Source organism: Pecten maximus, chromosome 1, assembly GCF_902652985.1.
Source record: "Pecten maximus chromosome 1, xPecMax1.1, whole genome shotgun sequence".
Classification (NCBI taxonomy): domain Eukaryota; kingdom Metazoa; phylum Mollusca; class Bivalvia; order Pectinida; family Pectinidae; genus Pecten; species Pecten maximus.
Genome location: NC_047015.1, coordinates 44,753,908 through 44,778,039, shown reverse-complemented (window position 1 = coordinate 44,778,039; position 24,132 = coordinate 44,753,908). Strand labels below are relative to the sequence as shown.

The 24,132-nt window shown below is 36.8% G+C and overlaps 1 protein-coding gene across 3 annotated transcripts in view; it reads right to left on the bottom strand.

Annotated features, from left to right (window-relative positions):
- The window catches only part of LOC117334749, a 38,638-nt gene that overhangs the window by 4,292 nt on the left and 10,214 nt on the right, over nucleotides 1-24,132 (bottom strand). For 2 of the 3 annotated variants that reach the window (XM_033894547.1, XM_033894564.1), the window contains exons 3-16: nucleotides 16,184-16,276; nucleotides 14,043-14,177; nucleotides 13,361-13,474; nucleotides 10,646-10,725; nucleotides 10,163-10,268; nucleotides 9,797-9,854; nucleotides 9,584-9,678; nucleotides 9,291-9,452; nucleotides 6,688-6,844; nucleotides 3,120-5,096; nucleotides 2,239-2,373; nucleotides 1,852-1,968; nucleotides 1,466-1,649; nucleotides 63-1,117 (exon numbers count right to left, since the gene is read on the bottom strand). In XM_033894547.1, the coding sequence (XP_033750438.1) occupies nucleotides 63-1,117; nucleotides 1,466-1,649; nucleotides 1,852-1,968; nucleotides 2,239-2,373; nucleotides 3,120-5,096; nucleotides 6,688-6,844; nucleotides 9,291-9,452; nucleotides 9,584-9,678; nucleotides 9,797-9,854; nucleotides 10,163-10,268; nucleotides 10,646-10,725; nucleotides 13,361-13,474; nucleotides 14,043-14,177; nucleotides 16,184-16,276 (4,468 nt within the window). The remainder of the gene's footprint in view (nucleotides 1-62; nucleotides 1,118-1,465; nucleotides 1,650-1,851; nucleotides 1,969-2,238; nucleotides 2,374-3,119; nucleotides 5,097-6,687; nucleotides 6,845-9,290; nucleotides 9,453-9,583; nucleotides 9,679-9,796; nucleotides 9,855-10,162; nucleotides 10,269-10,645; nucleotides 10,726-13,360; nucleotides 13,475-14,042; nucleotides 14,178-16,183; nucleotides 16,277-24,132) is intronic. The other variant, XM_033894555.1, reaches the window with a different exon arrangement.

The window sequence follows — 24,132 nt, the reverse complement described above, 5'->3', positions numbered from 1 at the left end:
AACTTGCTCATTATATTGAGGGAGGCAGTACACAAAGCTAACATATGGGAAATGGTTAGTACCTGAGTGATTACTATGTGGAGAGGAATGGTCGACAAGATGCTGCTGAGGCTGAACATCGCACTGTTTCGTTGCCAGGGATACTGTTGACTGGTGGGATCGCCCTTGTCCAGGCTGTTGTTGGGCGTTGCCTGTGAAGCTGGATTGACGAGCTACACTATTTTGTTTAGACTTATTCTTAACCGATCGAGGAGTTGCATGTGATGTTGATCTCACCCATTTCATCATTCCTTCGACAGGGCGAGGACTAGCCTCCCGTGAGCCGAGGTCTGATGTGGACTTGGCAGGCTGTGTGACCAGATTGGTGGACTTCCCTGGCTTTGGTGGCAGCACAGGGTTATCTGACTGAGAGGGCGCACTTGTTTTACAAACCTCATGTTGATGCTGTGTAGGGTGAGCTGTCTGGGGTTGAGGGTATGAGGAATCTTGTTGCCTTGACGATGTGTACCCTTGGGGGTAGTACCCTTGAGGGTGATATGAACCTGAACTAGTATTATTGTGAGGAAGCTGCCTTATCTCTGCTCGGTTTGCCTTGACCTGTTGCTGGGAGGGAACCTGCATCTTGTAATGGTAGTCATTTCCGTCTGTGAGACTAGAATCTGTATCAAAACAGTTATCAGACGGTGTTGGCGTTATTGATCCAGATGAAGCTGTTCTTCCATTAGGATTCCCGCTACCATTCACAGACCTTTGTTTGTTAGCAAAGTCTGGTTCTGGATTGGACGACCCAGAGACCTTCTGACTGCGCCGTGTGCCCTTTCGGGGTAAAGTTGCATACATATCTACAGTCATATCATTGCTGCCCTTCTGGCTACATGAAGTCCTTTCGTTAGCACTGTGACTAGAAGATGATTCACTAATTGGTTTTTCAGTTTTCACATTAGTCCTGTTTTCCTTTCGGTAATTTTTATTTTCTATAACACTGTCTACAGAGTCTCGAGAACTTGAACGCGAGTGGATACTGTTTTGTTGCAGTTTTGAGATTAATACATTTTGTTGAACACAATTTTCCCCATAAGATTGGGATGATGAACTGGAATGATCAGATGAGGAGACACTGAAATAGTAGAAAACATGGGTTATATAGACAGGAAGTGGGTCAGTTAATACTTGGGTTTTACTTTCTTGTTACTAGATATCACAACCTCATTAATATTATTATCTAAAATCTAAATATACATGGGACAATAAATAAAATATTTCACCAAGATATGTTATTGATATAAACCATTAAATCTGATTGGATAGATTGCGACCAATCACAAGATTGGAAGGTCAGTTGAAATATGGCATTAAAGGTTCAAAGAAACATTTCATTGTTATGAAGAACTGAACTGGTTAATGAAGAAATATTGCTAAGAGTTTTTGACTTTTGTTGGAGGCTATAGAAGAACTATGCTGGTACCTTATTGGACACGGAGAGGACCTTGCACTGTCGGAACTTGTTGTAGAAGACATTGATTCCTGTCGCACCAAGAACTTCTTCTGTAGACTACGTGACTTGAGGACGCACGAGTTGTGCATTTTCTGTGCTGACACAAAGGACTGCTGGGACACCGAGTTGATGCGCATCGCTTGCTTGAGACAGTCTACAAGGGAAACAATTACTGGTATTACTTTTTGCAATTTTCAAAATATTTAAACAATACTGATCTATGTTTCGTCACAATTTTAGAATTTAATTTGTGTGTGCTTAAAGCAGTATATGCTCACACACAACGATTGTTTTTTCTAGACTTTCATTTTATCATAATATAGATGTACCTGTACAGGTAAAATGAGACTTCTTACCTATGGCAGCATTACAGTAGTTAAGAGCCATGGAGCCATTTTCAGATGTCTCCACTAAAACACACTGGTCCATTAACTCTTCAGCTTTTTGGCACAACTTCGCATATTCATCTACTCCTGTGGGGTAAATGAATATCAAATTAGCTAGTATCTCCAATATTTTTTTTTTCTTTTAAGGTCTTTGCATTAAAAACAAATTATTGTGTGGTCATAACATTTTTTTTTCAGAATCAACAGATTTAAAGACTCTATTCTGAATTTATTTATTAGAGGCAAACCAACTATAGCAGAGATTAAAGAATGTATTTATTAGATTTATTTTCATACTACAAAAATGAAACTGATCAGAGGGATGGAGGTTATGGATACACAGGTAGGATATGGTACCTTCATGATACACGGAAGGTTTCTCTGATTTCTGGTTTGAGGTATTGCTGAATCCCTCGAGGCCACACTTGTTTCCTGATACTGGCTTCACATCCTGGGGCATCATTTTCTGGTTCATATGGTACACTTGGTTACCTGAAGGTCAAACAGAGGTCGAATGATATTTCAGTAAATAAACAAACAACTCCTAACTGAAAAAATAGTAAGTAATGGGACAATATTGTATTTTAATGACAGAAACATTTATTTAATTAAATCATTTTTTTCCCTTAAATATAGAATAGTTTGTTATATCTGTAGTTTCCTTCATCTCTGCTTTCTTCTTAATGGAAGTCTTTGAGTACGGTCGATTACACACTACAATAGAGTCGATTAATGTCACCAGCCAAGCACAACGCTTTATGTACAGGACTTACAGACATGTACAACCAGTCTATCCTGCTGAGGTTTGGTGCAGTAAATTGCTTATTGTTGTCTGTATGAATTAGTTAAGGGAATCGAGTTCACTAGGGACTTGTGTATTTATAACATATACTATAACCTTACTAATCCTTTTGATGCAGTGGCTGATTAAAGGTTGAATACAACCCGATACAGACAGTGAACCAATTACGGACAGGTTAAAAATACAATATGTCTACCTTTAAATATTCATGGGCTAGACAGGTAGCTATCTAACAAAGAGGTATTAAAGACCGCATTTCGCCCACAATTATAATCAATATTTGTCTATGTTTAGAAACAATATACAGCATTTAATGTACAGTCTCTGACCATTAAGATACAAATACTACATTTAAAGAGAAAATGAAAACAATTACAGCACATATAAAGCATCTTGTGATAGATATTTTACTTATATAACCTGTATAATGACTTACCTTTTCCCTGAGTGTGAGACTTGACGATGGCAGGATCATATAGCTGTTTCCTTTCCATAGCTGGGTCTGTAGGTTTGCCAGACATCTGACTGTTGTCCACAGTTGGGTACTGTGGTTTGCCTGCCTCTACACTCGTTTTCCCATGGCTATAGGTCAGATCTGGATTATACTTATCATCTGGCGGAGGATACTTCTGACCAGCTGTCTGCTGGACGGTAACCGGACCTCCATGCTGCACAGACCCGACAGTGTAGGTCGTAGGTCCGTAGTGGCGATCACCATCATAACCATGGTTGATGAATTTTTTCAGGTTCTCTGCCACACCCTGTGTGTTGAGGTTTTTAGGTGGAATCATGCTCTTACTCATGAAGTACTGTGCATAGGGATCCAGAGTCGTACTACCAGTGGAACTAGAACTGTTTCTGTCACTGCTGCCATAGCCAGAGTCTCGGTGAGCGGAGTCTAGGGACAAGGTGTCAAACAGGATCTCCGTGGTGCCATCCTTGTGACTCCTAACACTTGAATTGTCCGAATCAAAGCTGGTATTGCTATTCTGGCTGACACTGCTGATATTGGAGCCCTGCCTGGTCAATTTCTGATTCTGGTAGTGAAGCACACTCTCCACTATATTCCTGTTGATGTAGCTCTGATGGTCCTCCTTGCTCCCTTGGAGCTCGGACCTCCTCGTGGGAGGAGGTGGAGGAGGATTTGATGTCTTCTTCTTTTGAGACAAGGTTGGCTTCTTTTCTGGTTTGGCAGGCTTTGGCGGTTTGTTAGAAGGAATACTAGGTTTTGTTTGCTCCCTCCTAGTGTGACTGTCAGGATTTGACTGGCCATTTACTTTATCATTATGCATACTACCCTGTGAGGTAGAACCCTGTGTATCTGAAATTTGACTGACCATAGAGTTCTGTCGGGAGTGGCGATCATCTGTCAATGTGTGAGTGGAACTATCCCGGCTGTGAGCTGTCTGGCCACCGATAGAGTTCTGTCTGGAATGGAAGATTCTGTCCATCTGTCCAGACTGGGCTTGAGTTCCCTGTCGGTTGTGTAGTGAAGGGCGAGAAGCCTTGTCCGCCTGTGGCATCTGTTGAGCAGACTTGCCTTTCTTGTTCCTTGGGAGTGTAGCGAGACCCGACTGTACAGGTGTATGTGAAATGTTCTCTATGTTTTCATAGTTATGTCCTGCACTAGGTTTGGGTTTCATTACAACATGTTGGCGAATATCAATATGGTCAGCTGACAGATTCTGGGGGGCATCTTCATGACAGATAGATTTTGTTCGTCTGTGTTTTGGAGGAAGAACTGGGGCCGTTGACTGGGTGGAGCCAGACTTGGAGTTTGCAGGATTGTGATCACCTTGTCCAATCGAGTCGGAGTCTGAGGAGGTGGATGAGGTGCGAGGAACCTGGTATCGTATAACATCCACAGGAACCTTGTCTTTGCCTCTTTTGAAGCTATCCTTCCTGATTGGAACTTCACCACGAGAGAAGTTCGGAGTCAATGGTTTTCCAGTGTGGTCAGGACTACTAATAGATGGACGGCGATATTGGTCACGTGTCGAAAGGGTATAATTATATCCATCTACAGAATCGTCTGGTTTCGGCAACTGAAGGTCGCTGGGGCGCTGCTTTCTCCCTTCATAATCAGAACCAGATGGTTGACCTTGACCTCCTGGAAGGCGATGTTTCACAGCAGTGTTGTTCATAGGTACAGCATACTCGGATTTATTCTGTTCTGCTGCACGCCCAGTCTTTCCCGTGACTGCGATGAGGAAGCTGTGTTGGCGATGGTGCTCCACCTGTTTCTTAGTGACACCAGGTTCAGTGTCAGGAGAAACAGGCTCGGTAGAACTGGGAGGGTTAGGAGTTGTTGAACGTCTTCTATTAGGGACAGCAGTCTCGGAACCATCCGGATTGGGAGTTATCGATCGTCTCACTCCGTCGTGTCGACTTTCTGTTTTTTTCTCACTAGGAACTGAAATGATAAAAGAGAAAATAAACACTTAAAACAAGCCAACCAGAAATTTTCAATTGGTTTTATTTATTACGTCAATCCAAGGGGGAAACATATCAAAACACAGCACAAGACAAAACATGTTGCTCACTATAACAAAAACAATAAAATGCATCCTTTGTTCCTTTATATTGAGGAGGACTTTGAAAATCACATTTGATGTTACCTCCAATCACAATAATGCCTGATATAAAAATTTTACGCTCTAGAACACAATAATTTAATAACAGGCTACTGAAACCCTACTCATCACCACCATTAAACTGTTTCTATATCTAGTAACCAGCATCTGGTCCTCTATAAAACTACATCCTATACTTCCTATTCTCCAAACCATACAGGATATTTAATGTCCATTATTTCTTATAAGTGAAATATCAAAAAACTGAAAAGACACATTTCTTCTCCCTCATATAAAAAGAAAAAAAAAAATTATATATATATATAGATAAGTCATAAATATGAACTAAAACAGAATTCTAATTGTTAATGTTATATATGTTGCCAATAGAAACACCGGTTCATAGCCTATACATGAACTGATGAAAGCAGTTAGTTTAAAAAAGCTTTCATCTTGTTTTTTTTTTAATTTACATATTTTTTTAATGTTTTTACAATAATTGTCTTGTTGCCTTGGCCCCATCCTACTAGGTTGTATCAGGTGCGGCTTATCTCGTGATGAAAGAGTTGCCACACTTGTCACCTGAGCTGGCAGAAGTCATTAAGCCAGTCGTATTTTAAACAGGTTCTAGGAAGCTAATGGATAGCTAGTACTACTAAATCATGTCTGTTCCTTAAGTAACAATGTGGAAACACGCAATATTGCTCCCTCGAAAATTTTAAGGTAAAATATTTAAAGAATCGTCCTTTCCATCAGACAACTAAAAGTTTGCCTCCCCCCTTTTTTTCTATTTACTTCGTAATTAAGTAATAGTGTGGTAAAATGTACGCAGTTATTTCGCAGAAATTAAAGGTGATTAATATTTATTCAAATAAATAAAAAAGCGTCTTGGGCGAATTAACAAATCTTCAAAACTGCTTGTTAACATTGGACTGACTGAAGTCATCATTTTTTTTGCCAAAACTCTTTGTGTTGGTTGACAAATGTGCCAGATATTTAAACAAACAGATTATCGTCTCCATTTTGAAATTAATCCAATTGGCTTTATGTTAAATAGATTAATTCTTTATAGCGTGATAATTTACTAATGTATATAAATCCAAACTCTACCCCGATTGTTGACCCTCGTTCACGCCAACACCGACATATCAACTGTCATAAACATATCTTTTGACAAACTTCCAAAAGATTTTCATTCCTCTATAGAAATATGACGAAAAAGATTACAGGTATTCATATCAGAGAGAATTATTAGTACAACAAAAGATCTTTTATTGTATGGACATACATTTTTTTATCAAACCTTTAAACTATTTCTGTTTAAATTACCCTAACAAAACATGTTCAGAGGTCTGTGACAGCCTTTGGTCTTCACCAAGCAATTAAAGTATTCTTAACAATGTAAAAGTAGGTTAAGATTTAAAGACAAACCTTTAACAGGGGTGGAAAATCCAGGGGCCATGACCCGTTTTTTCGGGGCTGTTTCTGTGGCGATAGGGTTTGCGTTAGGGTTGGTGTACAATAACAGTAGGGGCTGGTAATGCCCCTTACAACATTTTTCAACAACGTCGTCCCAGCTAGGTCCCACCTGATCACGAAAAATAAAACCAGAGTATTACATCTACTGCATTCAAGCATGCAATACGGATACCACAACCATTTATAGAATGTCTCCGTAGGTGTGTCATCCTTCAGTAATTAATGGCCGTATGTATGTACATATTAATTGTGACTATCATGTTAAATCATTCACGCACATACACACACAAGTCATTCTGTACTTCGTTTAATGAACCTGTATAGATACTGATTAAAGCCGCTACATTTTCATACCAAGGCCGGTGTGTCATCAGTAGATTGGAGGTGGATATCTATACAGATCGATATTACACATATCAAATATATGTACATGATGATAAAGGTATACCCAAATACTCAATGAACCTGCCCACATACTTAGATCTTCATAACATGTACAGTTTCTGTTAACACAAATAAATCAGTAAGATAATGACCGCCAAAATCCAAATATATTAAAGCTCTATTTCAATTGCCAGGTGTTATGAAATTTAATAATTACTCGGGTGGTGTTGGTAAACTTATACAGGTAAAATCTCCAATATATAGGTGTAAATATAGTGGACTTATACAGGTAAAATCTCCCATATATAGGTGTTAATATAGTGGACTTATACAGGTAAAATCAACCATATACAGGTGTAAATACAGTGGACTTATACAGGTAAAATCTCCCATATATAGGTGTAAATATAGTAAAGTTTTACAGGTAAAATCTCCCATATACAGGTGTAAATATAATGAACTTATACAGGTAAAATCTCCCATATACAGGTGTAAATATAGTGAACTTTATACAGGTAAAGTCTCCCATATATAGGTGTAAATATATTGAACATATACAGGTAAAATCTCCCATATATAAGGATTGATATAATATTTTTTATCAATGTTGACCGAGTGACTGGATATTGATCCAGGGTTTAATAGATATAGGCTGTCTGTTCTTTATTAGATAAACAAATGATGATAATTTAGGTAGATAGACAGAGGGATGTAAAACTGTACCAGGTAATACCTGATCTATAAAATATATTACTGTTTATCTAAAAAAAACTTAATAATCGTCTGACGTCAGTTTACTTTTGTGACAACACCTACAGCAAAAGGAATAAGGAAAACGCTCAAGATGTATTTAGATATCTTAAGGGTGGTTGTGTTAGGGCATGTACTTGAGATATCTAAATAAGGATCTACACATCTCAATTACAAAACATCTCAATACACTAAACCTCTAACAAGGTCTGGTCTCCACATTTCTGTGGATACCTTAAGGAAGGTAGATAACATTCAAACATTTCTTTAGATTTCTTGTACAGAATTGTTTATATATTTGTGAGTTGTGGTAACATTATGCGAGCTTCTGTTACATCAACAATTGTTTTATTTTACTAAATTTTCAAAATATTGTAATCTATATTTCTATCTCAAAATCTTGCCATGTCATGCTGTGTTTTAGTACAAAGATATTTTTAACAATAAAATACAAAACAGTACATAGACAGAAATCCTCTGATGTTTTAACCTTTGTGATGTTCTCTGATCTACATGGGATGCCTGAGAACTTTCTGTATGATGTATAAATATTGTATAAGCTAATATAGTGCGTCGATGTATAGATTAATTAACCAAAGAAGGAAATACTTTGATGTAACAGACTTGAAATTTTTTCAATTAACTTTTTATCAAGATTCTTAAATGATAAAAGCAACGGAATCTGTTTTCAATTATTTGCTATTTTGCCAATATTTGTGAACACACCATGTCAAGGATTAACATTTTTACACGTAGAGGACATGCTTGAAACGTCTTGCAGACCTTCAGACAGACATGTAATCTCGCATGCAGATGTGTAACTCTCTGTTTAATTAGACTGCTTCAGTAACTGTACACCTGGATATTAAAAGCAGGTATGGGAAAAGCTCCCTTATTACGTCTGAACACAGGTAAAACTAGCCACCTTCCTCTGATCAAACTCTTTGTGAGGTGTCTGATGGAGTGTGTACATTCACCCAATTCATTTGCATATCATTCCATCGTTTGATTGATCCATTTACAGACATGCATTTTGACTGAGTTTAGCGAGATCAGGTGTGCATGTGCCTAGTATAAGTCTTTGTGTACTGTCTGCTCCTCAGCATGTCTCATGGTATTATGTACAGGGGGAATTGGTGACGGTTACCTGCTCTGTTTAGGAACACAGGGGCAGCTGTTCTACACATACACAGTCTAGTAAGCAGTTAATACATCGTGAACACACCGTGCAGCTTCCATAATTCTTATTTTGTGCCATTTATTACAGACAATCATGCTCTTGTATCAATACTATTTAAGTCTGATTCCTCCATATTTTTCATTCAAATGTTTATCTAAAAGTAAGATGAAAAATGATGCACTAAAAAATAAACTATTAAATAAGAAAATAAGAAATTTCAAATTTGTGAAATAAAGCTTACCTGCCGCACTGTCGCATCGTCAAAGTAAATCCAAACATTCAGCTTGGTATGGAAGACGAATGTGGAATAATGCTTGCCGTAATAACAGACAAGAGCAGACAGCTGGAGCTTGGGTAACTTGGAAACATCCTTCATTCCTTTGACCATAACGGAGTGAAAAATCTGTAAAAGATAATGACATTTTTAAAATAAAAATTCCATTTTTACCCATTTCTCCAATAACAAATAGATGAAAACTTTTCTTGCATACGTTTCAAAATTAAATGCAAGGTATGAATTTAACAGTGACTTACATCTTGTAGGAGTATAGTGGTACCGATACTCTGGACAACGTCACTGATCATGTCGGTATTCGGTCTGTCCGTCTCCCAAACTAGGCCAATACTCACTGTTGAAGAAGAAAAACAATATTTAATTTTAACAACAAAAAATGTCATAATTATTTTTACCACAAACAAACAAAAAAATACAATATTAAAGACACAGAAAAATAAGGGTCCACTCACCAACATCAGGACAATTAAGCAAAGTTCTCCTGATCTGAACTCGTTTGCCACAGGAATTCTGAAAAACAAAAATGGTCTCGTGAGGAATTTTCATTTTTTTAAATAAAAATTTACACAGCAACTTAACTTTGTTTAATGAAAACTGACTCATAGTGGTATATTTTCTATTTACCATCAGGTTGATTAAAGACATAATACCACAAAAAAAAAATTACATGCAAAGACAAACCAACATCAAACATAATGTTATATAAATTCAAATCAACTATAAAAATATTATCTGATAACAAAAAGAAAAATTCAATTTCAATGTATGGTATTTATAAGATTAATTAAATTAAGTTTATTTTTGAACATTTATCTTACCGGGCAGTCACGAATATCCCCAACAGCACCTGCGTTCCTTAGCAACAGGCCAAATCTGTCAGGATGCAAGATATCACCTGTTTCGTGCATTGATCTGCATTGGGACCTGTTAATACAAGGCAGACGGGAAACTTATTTACATGTTAATAATTAATCTGCAAGTGCAGCAGATAACTACCTCAGCCATGGAAATGTTCCCGATAACAGGCAAACGATTTGTAATAATAGCGCACAAGGCCTTATTTTATTGGGAGGTAGCAAACAGATAAAATCCTTTTTACTCCATTTCCTTTGCATTCAAATGCAAATTAATGAATAAAGCTGGTTGTTATCATCGATGGTTGATTGGGAGCAGACAGGTTATGTGTTTTAATGGCGTTTATGGTGTAATGAATGTGTAAAATGAAGGCTAAGGCGGTTAATTAGTGTGTCGACTGCTGCCCGTGTAGTTACGTAACAAACCAATCCGACAAGATTACTTACACTAATGCACTGGTAGAAATATAATGCACCAATTCATGGAAGGTTAAAGGGTCGGAGCTCGCCCCGCAAATACACACAATCTGAAATAGGATAACAAACATAAATTTCAATTTCAACGAAAAGTCATTCATTTTTTTTAGATTTTTGACTCTTATTCAATTTCAGTAACATGCTGCCAAATTGTTATTTTATTCCATTTAATGTACATTTTTATTTTCAGTTGGCAACAGGTAAATTGCTTTTCATTTGAAGACTGTAAACAATCCGTCAATGCACCTAATGCAGAAGAAAGTCTGTGGGGGGGTCATTACATATGAATAAGCTAGGGTTCCCCCAGAAAGCTCTATAATCTTACAGTGGTGTGACTGAGAAGATACAATGATTTATCCTCCTGACTTGCTACCTGTCACTGATTGGCCGTTATCTACATCAATACACTATAAATACAGTAAAACGATCCGCGGCAGGCCACAAATCAATACAACATTGATGGCTATTCCACAGCTTTATTTTTCTCTCATCTGAATAACCATCTCGCAGGAAGTTCAGACTTGTTTAGATGGTATTTACCTGATCATCTGAATAACCATCTCGCAGGAAGTTCAGACTTGTTTAGATGGTATTTACCTGATCATCTGAATAACCATCTCACAGGAAGTTCAGACTTGTTTAGATGGTATTTACCTGATCATCTGAATAACCATCTCGCAGGAAGTTCAGACTTGTTTAGATGGTATTTACCTGATCATCTGAATAACCATCTCGCAGGAAGTTCAGACTTGTTTAGATGGTATTTACCTGATCATCTGAATAACCATCTCGCAGGAAGTTCAGACTTGTTTAGATGGTATTTACCTGATCATCTGAATAACCATCTCGCAGGAAGTTCAGACTTGTTTAGATGGTATTTACCTGATCATCTGAATAACCATCTCGCAGGAAGTTCAGACTTGTTTAGATGGTATTTACCTGATCATCTGAATAACCATCTCGCAGGAAGTTCAGACTTGTTTAGATGGTATTTACCTGATCATCTGAATAACCATCTCGCAGGAAGTTCAGACTTGTTTAGATGGTATTTACCTGATCATCTGAATAACCATCTCACAGGAAGTTCAGACTTGTTTAGATGGTATTTACCTGATCATCTGAATAACCATCTCGCAGGAAGTTCAGACTTGTTTAGATGGTATTTACCTGATCATCTGAATAACCATCTCACAGGAAGTTCAGACTTGTTTAGATGGTATTTACCTGATCATCTGAATAACCATCTCACAGGAAGTTCAGACTTGTTTAGATGGTATTTACCTGATCATCTGAATAACCATCTCACAGGAAGTTCAGACTTGTTTAGATGGTATTTACCTGATCATCTGAATAACCATCTCGCAGGAAGTTCAGACTTGTTTAGATGGTATTTACCTGATCTCACAGGAAGTTCAGACTTGTTTAGATGGTATTTACCTGATCATCTGAATAACCATCTCACAGGAAGTTCAGACTTGTTTAGATGGTATTTACCTGATCTCACAGGAAGTTCAGACTTGTTTAGATGGTATTTACCTGATCATCTGAATAACCATCTCGCAGGAAGTTCAGACTTGTTTAGATGGTATTTACCTGATCATCTGAATAACCATCTCGCAGGAAGTTCAGACTTGTTTAGATGGTATTTACCTGATCTCACAGGAAGTTCAGACTTGTTTAGATGGTATTTACCTGATCATCTGAATAACCATCTCACAGGAAGTTCAGACTTGTTTAGATGGTATTTACCTGATCATCTGAATAACCATCTCACAGGAAGTTCAGACTTGTTTAGATGGTATTTACCTGATCATCTGAATAACCATCTCGCAGGAAGTTCAGACTTGTTTAGATGGTATTTACCTGATCATCTGAATAACCATCTCGCAGGAAGTTCAGACTTGTTTAGATGGTATTTACCTGATCATCTGAATAACCATCTCGCAGGAAGTTCAGACTTGTTTAGATGGTATTTACCTGATCATCTGAATAACCATCTCACAGGAAGTTCAGACTTGTTTAGATGGTATTTACCTGATCATCTGAATAACCATCTCACAGGAAGTTCAGACTTGTTTAGATGGTATTTACCTGATCATCTGAATAACCATCTCGCAGGAAGTTCAGACTTGTTTAGATGGTATTTACCTGATCATCTGAATAACCATCTCGCAGGAAGTTCAGACTTGTTTAGATGGTATTTACCTGATCTCGCAGGAAGTTCAGACTTGTTTAGATGGTATTTACCTGATCATCTGAATAACCATCTCACAGGAAGTTCAGACTTGTTTAGATGGTATTTACCTGATCATCTGAATAACCATCTCACAGGAAGTTCAGACTTGTTTAGATGGTATTTACCTGATCTCACAGGAAGTTCAGACTTGTTTAGATGGTATTTACCTGATCATCTGAATAACCATCTCACAGGAAGTTCAGACTTGTTTAGATGGTATTTACCTGATCTCACAGGAAGTTCAGACTTGTTTAGATGGTATTTACCTGATCTCACAGGAAGTTCAGACTTGTTTAGATGGTATTTACCTGATCTCACAGGAAGTTCAGACTTGTTTAGATGGTATTTACCTGATCATCTGAATAACCATCTCACAGGAAGTTCAGACTTGTTTAGATGGTATTTACCTGATCTCACAGGAAGTTCAGACTTGTTTAGATGGTATTTACCTGATCGAATACAGTCATGGCAAATTTCTGGTGGGGCAAACAGTGGGGAGCCTGACATGCGTCTTCGCTGTAGGCATTCGCGATATGGAAATGGATGCGCCGCAAGATATTCTCCTGTAAAGTAATAGCATTTAGGGTTAGTGGTCTTTTGTTTGCATTAGGGCAATGCTATCCTTTTTATTACCTTACCTGACCTATGAATAAATTGACACAAATTGTGAGCAACATGTATATCATTATATTGTATACCGGAGGCAATCTTAATGCAAAAGATTTTTTTCATAAAATATTATCTCTTTTTTCACTTGATACAAAATCTACATTGTTATTTTTCTTATATGTTTTTTGTCCTGCTACTATAGATAAGAGTCTATAGCTATTTTTTACTGAATAAGAATTGTTTTTTATATCTATACAAGCTAGTGACTGCATAAAGATAACCTTCATAACATCAAGCCATCACTTGCAATATATGTAAGATCTCTAAAATGAATTCCCATAAGTTTTATCTTTTGTGCTAAATATCCTTTTCCTTTCATTTTTTTTTTCAATAGAATTCTTAACCATCTTCAAAGCACACAAGCTTCATTATGTGCTATGAATGCCACAAGGTATATCTTTTACACCTGATTCATATTCATGTAAAATAGAGGTCAGTTTAGAATTTTGTTTCCAAACGTACAAAGCATTCAGCAGCATCGTCCATGTGTCCTAGCTGGAAACGCTGTTGGTTGATAAAGGACTCGGCCAGGGCCTTACGTAGGGCATCAGGGGGAAGAGAGGCCTGGTCACTGTACTGGAACTGGGTAAATATCACCTGAAACAAATCCATACAGGTGTGAATGTTTCATACAACTTTACTACAAAGCCCTGGACACACCTGGGTTAGACTAGATTAACCTGGACAGATATAACTCTCCTCTCCAGACTTATCTATCTACGTCCATTATTCTGTAGGTGTAAAGTATGGTAGGGTAAATAAATTTTGAAGGTTTTAATTTGATCTAACATGAGTATCGGCCACCTGACAATTCCTGGTCTCTATCACATGTTAATGTAGAAAAACTGACAAAGACCTCCAAATGATCTAGGATATTGAAGTTTAAAGATGGTGGGTGACCACTTCAAAGCTAGACACCTGTGTCGCTTGATCACAAACATAGAAACTTGATCCAAAAACACCCTTAGACTAGATTATAATTAAACTTCACAGTTTGTCTTTAGAAAGCCGAGAGTTCAGCTCATTAAAATCCTAAATGAATGAGAGAATTAAAGATTAAAGGCGACTTGTGTACTGTTTGTGAACTCTCAATCAGATATACTAACCTACCTTTTAATAAAGAAATAGAATTCTATCAATTCAACTACTTAGCTATATAGGGTGGTTGTACTTAAGGGAAATCTTGGTCTGTTCATTTAAAAGTATGACTCACATTTCCAATGTGCACTAAAGCCATGCTTGTGGTGACTGGCTCAATGCACACAAAAAGGAACTTCATAGTGAGTACTGCATACATATCAAAACACCCAATCTAAGGCCGCGAAGGTGGGCAGGCCAGGGTAAGGAGACCCAGCTTAAATTTACAGGTACCGATGGCACGCGTCTCTCCCCAATAAAACAGACAAAGGACACTGACCATAAACTCAAACTCTAAATCTAAATAAGGAAGATCAAACAGCAGTTTATTACAACTCGTACACGAAATCTCATCAAATTTGATGAAAAAAGACGTTGAAATGTCAAGCGTCCTGGTCTTATCAGATCTATAGAAATGATTGGTGTCCACGAGTGTGATGCCTAGATACCCCAGCTTTGTCCTGTCGCGATAGTCACGCACAAATTTGGAAAATTAACCTTATAAAAAACCACAATAATATGGATGTTTATTGTGAACCAATGTAAACATGAAAAGTACAAGAAATAAATCAAGACCAAAAATCGAAAAAATTAATTGAATCGTAAAGAAAACGTCTAGAAATTTTGACACGTCCAGGTTTACTGTGCTATACTATTTTCACCCATTACAGACGAAGTTTTCATTTCTATTGACGCCACCTTGTCAAGGGTAAACAGAGAGGTGTATTATTGTACTATGTAAAGGGCCGCCTCATTGGAAAACAGTTGCAAATAAGGGTTCTGTTGACTGTCGTAACCAGTTGTTATCGAGCGAGTCACAACAGGTCAGTTGATCTGAATAGATTTGAATGGTATTAGACTGGTGTTTGTAGGTAGAGTACTGAATCCAATTAAAAGTCTGAAAAGTGGTCATGTATAATCTAAGCGTCACTCCATAACTACATAACGTTTACAACAGGTTTTTTAAAGGGGCTTGCAATATGATCTCTTTATTACACCGGTCATTATGCAAATAACAAAGAAATTAAATTTCTATAACCCGAACCTTAATTATTACACAATAAATCACCATTGCTTGAATATTTTTAAGAGTAACTTTTTGATTATCTTGTTTTTTTTGTTCTATAGTTTTGAAAATTATTTCAAATTTATCAAAGAATATCTAAAACACATTAAATTAAATCTAGGATTAAAACCCAGTGATTGATAGGTCTGCTTGGTGTTGCATTTAGACAAGATCAACTATATCTTTATGCTGAGTCATTTCAGCAAAAGTATCCAGCAAATTCTAAAAATCTATTTGGAGATCTTGTGCGACAAAAGTATACACTACTACTTTCACTCAACACACAGTGTTTTAAAATTAAAAAATAAAGAAATTAAATCCTTTTTATTGAAGCATAACTAGTCATGTTCAGATTTCTTTAAAAAATATAAATGAAATATAATCTGTTTTAATAACCTACCTTGAGTGCACAAAATATACATGAGTTGCCCATACACAGATGACCAGTCAGGCGTCGATAGCTTCTTCGAAACACGTCCAAGTGCCAGAAAACCTGAAAATACAAAAACAAAAAATTTCTCTATAAATCATTTAAAGATATTTTATCATTTTCATAATAACTCCCAATAAATGGTAGATATTTCACAGTTTAAAGTATCATATTGAAAATTCAATCAGCTGTTCATAATTCTTGATTGGCTTTGAATGGACACCCTGTTGGCTTTTTTACTTATTCATTTACTGAAAGATATGACCATTTAATGTATAAGATTTTAAATGTGTGTTATTGATCAGTAGTAATAGGTAATTATAGGTGACAAAAGTTGTCTGAGGAGTAAATCTGTCGTCGTGTCAAACGTTGTTTGTTCCTGAGGACAGAACAGCCTCCATAATGTCATGGACAGACAACATGTAGCTATTTTTTTTATAAAAGAACTGGTGCCTTAATGTCCACTTAATTATACTGATTCCATCGCCCGACGAATTACGGCCGGACTTATTGTGGTAAGCCTCTCCATCAGTGCACCTACACAAAGCCAGGCGTCCATAATTGATAGCCCTGTCCAGCCCAGTACTGATCTGGTAGACAGGTAAACGGCGCATTATCATTTCTTCTCGGTATGAATCTAAAAGCCATACTTGTATGACTCGGCAGTCGAGAATCAATACAACGCTAAGTCATTGATTGGTTCCAGGACGGTTCCAACACCTGACACAGCTTTTATGAAAGTCTGCGACAATGGCGGGAACAGAGAAAGGGTTCGATACGAGTATTTCCGTTTGTACACCCGCGCTCACGTTCCCTACCTGTCGTTTATTGTATCCGAATAGATTGATATCCATGTTCAATCTCCCTTCATCTCCTGGCCACAGGATGAGGTAAACATGATTTAATTACAACCGTTCTATCCTATTTATTTACAATGAAATCTAGGCTTGATGATTCGTCACACCTGGTCTTGCTGGAACAAAGCATGTCAACGAGGAAATATACTCTCCAATATTACCAAGGCTAAAGCTACGGAAGTAATCTGACCTTCGCAAAAATCTCTGCATCAACAGACATCTACAGATTTTCCATGATACTAACGAAAACCCACGTTTTACACAAATTATTAACAATTATTATTTCAAAATTAGTTAGGAAAGCACACAAGAACCCACTCCCCCCATTAAATGATTTCTGAACTAAATTATCAATTAAAAGTACTTTTCTTCATTATAAACTTACAACTTGAAGTGAATACTCCATTGCATATTCACATCCACTATTTCCTGTGTCTGACACTCCTGAGCTTGCACCACTAAATACTGTTACTGTTTGAATGCTGGCTATAGATGGATGTCAGTGGTCATATTTAAATCTAAAAGAAACCTATTGAAATTTCTGATTCAAGGACAGAATATAAAAACTGGGTCATGTTTTTGAAAATGAATTAGAAATTGTGTAAAGATCGACTTCCTGTGATTTGATACGGCCCACTTTAGCCAAGCATCACTTATCGTAAATCTACACAGGTGTCATTGGGGTTTAACACAATAGAAACACCCACTCCCTAAATCTTAAGACATAAAACACAGGTTTACCGGAACATATACCGTTAACATAGGACCCCCATCACAATGACAACTGAACATACGTTTCCGTAGTTGTTTTTTTTTCCTTTTAAAAGTCAAGCTTGTAAATCTCTTTAAAACTAAATTAAAAGATTTCCTCCATAAATTCAGCGTTAAAAAAATGTTTAGATTTTAAATATGTTTCCCTTCCGTGGCCCCCTTCCGTGGCCCCCTTCCGGAGATTAAACCTATCAAAAGGACAGGTACACATGAGCACAGCCCTGGCAGGGACCAGTTTGACAAGGGGGCTAATATTAATGTGTAGACATGGGCTTTCATACAAGGCAACCGAGGAAATGGAAAATTGGTCATGCTGATAAAAAAAACACTTGGCTGTAAACTTGACAAATAAGGCCACGGTTCTGTGGTGGAAGATCACACAGGAAATCAGTCATAGAAAGTCAAATCTACTCAACTGGAAAGCATTTAATCTTAAAGTTAATTAAGTCTGGTTTGTATATCCAGAGGGATGAAATTTGAAACTAATATACCCTATATCTATGGCTCCTTTATTTCCGCATTAAATTTTAATATAACAACCTTAATTTGTTTTATCAAAAATCTAGTAAGGTTAATTAGAAACATGAATTGTTATCATTCATACCTGATCATACATGGCCATTTATTGTAATTTACCAATTAACTCTAATAGTTGATATATAACGTCACTTATACCAACAGGTGTACTTCAATACACACAAGGATGCAATCTTGTCCTTAGAAGGGCCATAAAACCCAGATAGGGGACTGAAGTGACATGAAACACAAACTCTACTCCAACCAAGTGATTTAGTACAGACCTATAAAGTCCCTGGTGTTATCACTTCTATGTCGACCACTTGTGTCCATATACTCTACCATGATGGCCAATAATCTGACCCCAGTCCAGTCTAGGACAGATACACACTCCCATCTGGCTTCAGAACTTAGATAAAGTTGGGGAACCATATACATTATCTGGGATGATGCTGAGATGCATTGTCTCATAGAAACCTGATAGGCTTTTATCTTTGACAAGCATTTGACATTAATTTACACATTTTTTCTTTCCTTGTTAGTCATGTCTTAAATACAGAATGATTAAGTACATTCTGGTTTCTTTCAAAATATCTCTTTTTAACGCTTAATTCAAGAAAGTAAATTTACGTCAGGCTATAATTAGGATCAGTTCTAACAGACCACGACAATTAATATTGTCAAATACACAAGAAAATAACGCCAGGGTTGAGCAAATGTACACTAAGAATTAAAATAAAAAACTTCAATAAATACATGAATACGACATCATTGGATTTATATTGGTATGGATATATATTGATCTATTAAGTTAAGCCTTACTTACTATCTTAAACCATTCCATGTATATATCCAAACAAAATAGAAACGGAAATGACATCTATAAATTGAGGAGTTCATACATGTATGTAAATTAAACTTTGTGTAGACAAATGGTCTGTGGGTGCTTATTTTTATTGCAGACTTTACAAAGTGTGTAGGCAGGCTCCTAGCTATATAGTAAACTGACACAAAATGCCCTAGCCTTAGGGGCGGCATGTCTGCCGATCCAGGTTAAGGAGGGATCAGAATTAAAGTTTCTCACCTGGTGGTGAAGTAGTGTATTTCTTACTACCTGTGTTTTCCTATGAGAACTCGTTGAACTCAATACAGAAAACATAACAAATTGGTCTACCTGTATTGATGTTATTACGGCAGGTATAGCAACAAAGTTGTGGTCACAGCCAAGTGGAATGGACTTGATGATCTATGATCCTGACATTTTGTGGGGGTTTCTTTTCCTATATGCTTTCTCTTTTTATTGTACAAGTCCTTTTGTTCTCCAACAAAAAAATAATGTTATTGTCTAGTTCTATCGGTACAAATTATTCTAAGAAAATTGACAGGGATAAAAATATATTTTTGTAAAAACAAGACCTGCTCCTTTTTTATTTTGAATTTTCATTTTACTTATTTAATTTTCTTGACAGCATTTCTAATATGACCACTTTAAATCATATTAAAGTTTTTGGAACTAATATCTTCACATTAACGATCAGGTAAAGAGCTAATTACATATGACATTCATATCCTAATTCTAAACCATAAAAGAAGCTAAACAAAGGAAGAGACCCTTTGCCAATATTTATAGGGCCAATCATATCACTGATCAATCAGATTGTCTGGGATCTACCAGACATAGTAATAACTTATCCTAATGTCCTCCCTTTTAGATCATCATTGTATTGTCCACTAATGGTCAACTGGGACACCTAATGGTCTGTACAGGCTTGTAGTCTAGTTTGTAGGTCGTGTGTGTCGAGGGAGGCCTATGACTGCAGGTAATATAAAGTCCCAGGTATGAAAATGACAGATAGATTGTTAGGCTCCAACTATCCTCGGGCTTATGTTGTCAACCAGGACTTCACAAGATTTATAGATGTTCAGCTTTCCTGCCCGACATTTAGATTCATGATCTGAACAGAATCTACATCAAACTCTGAAATGAATTGCCCATAGCTATGTTCATCTCTTCACAATAATTTTACAGCGTATCAATAACTTTTTCCTATTAACAAGTAGTCTTGCCACACGAATGTGGTTTAGTGTTAATCTTTATTCTAAATTTATTTGACTTTGATAGAGTTCGTGATATTATCCAGCTGTTCGATCATTTGATAAAAAAAAAAATGTTTCCATAGTGACGATATAAACAATGACAGTTTTCCGTAATCACCATGAGTAATAAGGGCGGACCCCGATACATTCATTGATCAATACTAATGGAGTGTTCTATAATCACAAAGTATTGGTAAATTTTATTTGTAATACCTATTCCTGGCTCTTGGCATCATCCGTTATTACACTGACCAGCTTGGAAACAAATTAAATCGGAGGCTGACAGCTGTTCACTGATCGTACCTGTCCTGTATCTACCTGTACGACAGTTGTATGGCCGGGCCCCGACAGCTAATGATCAGGTATTGACGATAATGACGACCAAACAACCGAGATCAATAAGACCTTCCTGTCTGACTTTTAATTTTCAACTTAAAAACAGCAATTTAAGCAGTAAATTATAAATGTGGATGTATCGTTAGATCAGACAACCTAGGAAGTGGATGTCCTGAGTTATAACCCACTCGACATCCAGTGTATTTTTTAGCTTTTGTAACATGATAGCGTTGATGTTAATGAATGTCACATGTCATCACATGACCAGGTTCTTTGAGTACCACAGAGCCACGTGACAAGCCTTTTAGAGATATTTGATGTACATTAATTCTCTCACATAATTTTTTCTTTTGGGAAAATGCATCTTTTGTTTGTGTTCTTGTTCCAGTAAAATCTATCACATAATGTCTTATATGGCAACTGCTAATTGTATCATTAAGGCTCGTAAAGTAATTGACAGGCAGTTGACATTATTGTGTAAATTCACAAGTATATTTGTAATATTTCCATGGCAAACAGGAAAGCACTCTCCTGACTAGGAGGTGTTGGACCAATATTGGTGGTGTCACTACCCCTGACAGGGAGACAATGGACTGCTGACAGAGACACTTACACATCTATAACAATGGCTACCTTTCTTATGGAAATTAAACCTTAACCTACTCCAGCAGAAAGACTATCTCCTTCACATAGAACTTGTTATATAAGTATTTGCTGGTTGGCTAGGTGATTTTAACACATTTTGTTAGTGTTATCTCTCTTCCTGGCCAGGTTTCCCCTTAGGGGGTAACACTCATCTGCTATACAGAACTGTAGTGCCACCTAAAATCCCATCTACTGGCCTACTCAGGTGGAAAAACCAGATTTGCATATACCTACTATGACCTACCTGGCTATCTTTTACCTGAGCGGAGCTATCAGGTGGGCACATGTACATATATAGTGTACAACAGGCCCAACTTTTACCTATCCCTGGTCCTGTAATACCTACGTAGTATATTGTGTTTCAGAAAACTCCATTTTAGATTTATCCCTGTTGGTGTGATAATTGTTAAACACTTGAACTGTCCCTGTAATTGAATTGGTAACATATCTAACAAACAAACTGTCATAGAAATAACATACCACATTAACTCACAAACAAACAACGTAATGATACCTACTTATAGTTATCATTAACATTCTTCCGAGTGTAATTTTTTTCTATAACTAGAATGATATGAAAAGCTCCCATTGTCACTTTAATATAACCTATCCTAGATACATTTCTGTCATTCTTTCAACACAAAACAATTTTACAGTTTCCGATCACTGTATGGTAAAGACATTAAATGGAGGTTAAATTTTCCTTTGTTGAAACATCATTTTTTAGGGATCAATAGAAATAAATTGTATATGTTGTATATTTGATACAAATAAAATTGCTAAAAAGTGGTTGTTGTAATTGTACCAACATATGTTGTGATGACTGTGACTCTACTTCTACTGGCATAACGATATCAGAACAAACATCACCAGGAGCAAGATTTTAATGACAAATCAATATATAAATATGTAAATAATGTAACTCCAAATCAAACATTTCCATGATGTCAATGTCACATGAGTTGGATCATGTTAAGCAAGAGCTTGTAAGCTTGCGTATACGACACATTCAGCAGGTTACAGCTAGTCGCCACAGTTCAGCCAGTTCCAATAATCATATATAACAACTTGTCATTAAGCATAAGTGTGTCAACCTTCTAACAAGTTTAGAAAAAAATAATTAACCATAATTTTAAAATAAACAAGGTGATATATACTGGCATGGCCAATTAAAACATCACAATTATTGTAAAACAAAAACTGTACAGTGACAATAGCTCATGTATATAAGGAGATACACGACACACAATGAGTCTATTGAGAATTGATGGATTCGTAGGTATTTTAGTTCATTATTGGGTGAAGAAAGTTCATATGTTGAAACATTAGAATGTAATTTAAATCAATTTTCTTGTTTGGGCACACTTCATTCTTGAGTGGCTTCAACAAGTCAGCAGAACTCGTCAACGCTTGATGTATAGGTATTTTACATGTTCCAAAATTTTTTACCAACAATATGTTTAATAGACATCTGTTAACGTCTCCAGAAGAACTGCAGTCAGGCGGAGGAAGCTATTGTCCAGAGGAGCTGGGTTGGATTTTCATAGTTGCGACTGACCAGATGGTTGTTTTGTTGTCAGACTATAGAGGAAAAAAAGTGGTGACCGAGCGTTGAGGAGTAGCTAATGAATATGTCATTGTCCGTGCTTTCAGGACACTGAATACCTGTATTGGGATCAGGTGTAAGATGATAGCGGTACCCTCCACAAACTGGGACAATACAACAGTATTCCTGACAATACCACACAGTCCTGTCTGGATACAAACAAGAGATTGGGACTAAGCATCAACAGGATTAACCAAGTGCATCTATAACTGCCAACTGAAGCATTGGACCCAGTACTCCACCACCACCTCCCAAATAGCCCCATTCAGCCATCGCACACCATCTGCCAAAAGTTAACTTTTTCTCTGCACCCCATTGGTCCAGCAGTGTCCACTTCAATCACAATGACCATCTAAATTGAGTCGACTCTTTCATTAGGGACAGAATCGTGAAAACACGTCCAACAATGGTATAATGCAGTGTCTAAACTTGGCATTAAATCCTGTTTTTACACCTGTCTGGCTTACCTGTCCTATAGAAATGACCACAAGCCTCGGTCTCTACCAAATAAACCTTACAGTGTACTGTTTGTCTATTGTTGTATAAGCCTGAATTGCTTAATTCTGTCTTGTTTTACTTAGGATTACATATCTTTGGTTTTAACCTCTTAACAGAGTTGTCCATAGAAAAACAGTGTCAACAGGTGGCTGTGTTTTGGCTGAATACAATAAAGATTTGTCCATGGTCAAACAATTCAGGCTGTCCAAGAGGTTCTGTACACAAATGAGATTTTTCGTCAATTCAGAACTTTAAATTAAGATCATGAGAACAAAGTCTATATATATAAATATATATAGAGACCAGTATAAACTTTAACCTCAAGCACCAGTTGACCAAAAAAAAAACAATATTAAATTAATTCCTCAAATATATTTTAAAAATTATTTTTTTATTTTATATGAATACAACCATTTTTAAATACTGTGTTCTAATCAACATAATCCTATAGATCGGACATTAAGCAGCAATAATGTCATTTCCTGTCACTTTATATAATTCAATTTTTGGGAGTCTTTATTTGGTACGTCATCAAGGATGTTGATTTACATTAAATACAATTTAGATTTGTTATACAATAGAAGATTCAATTG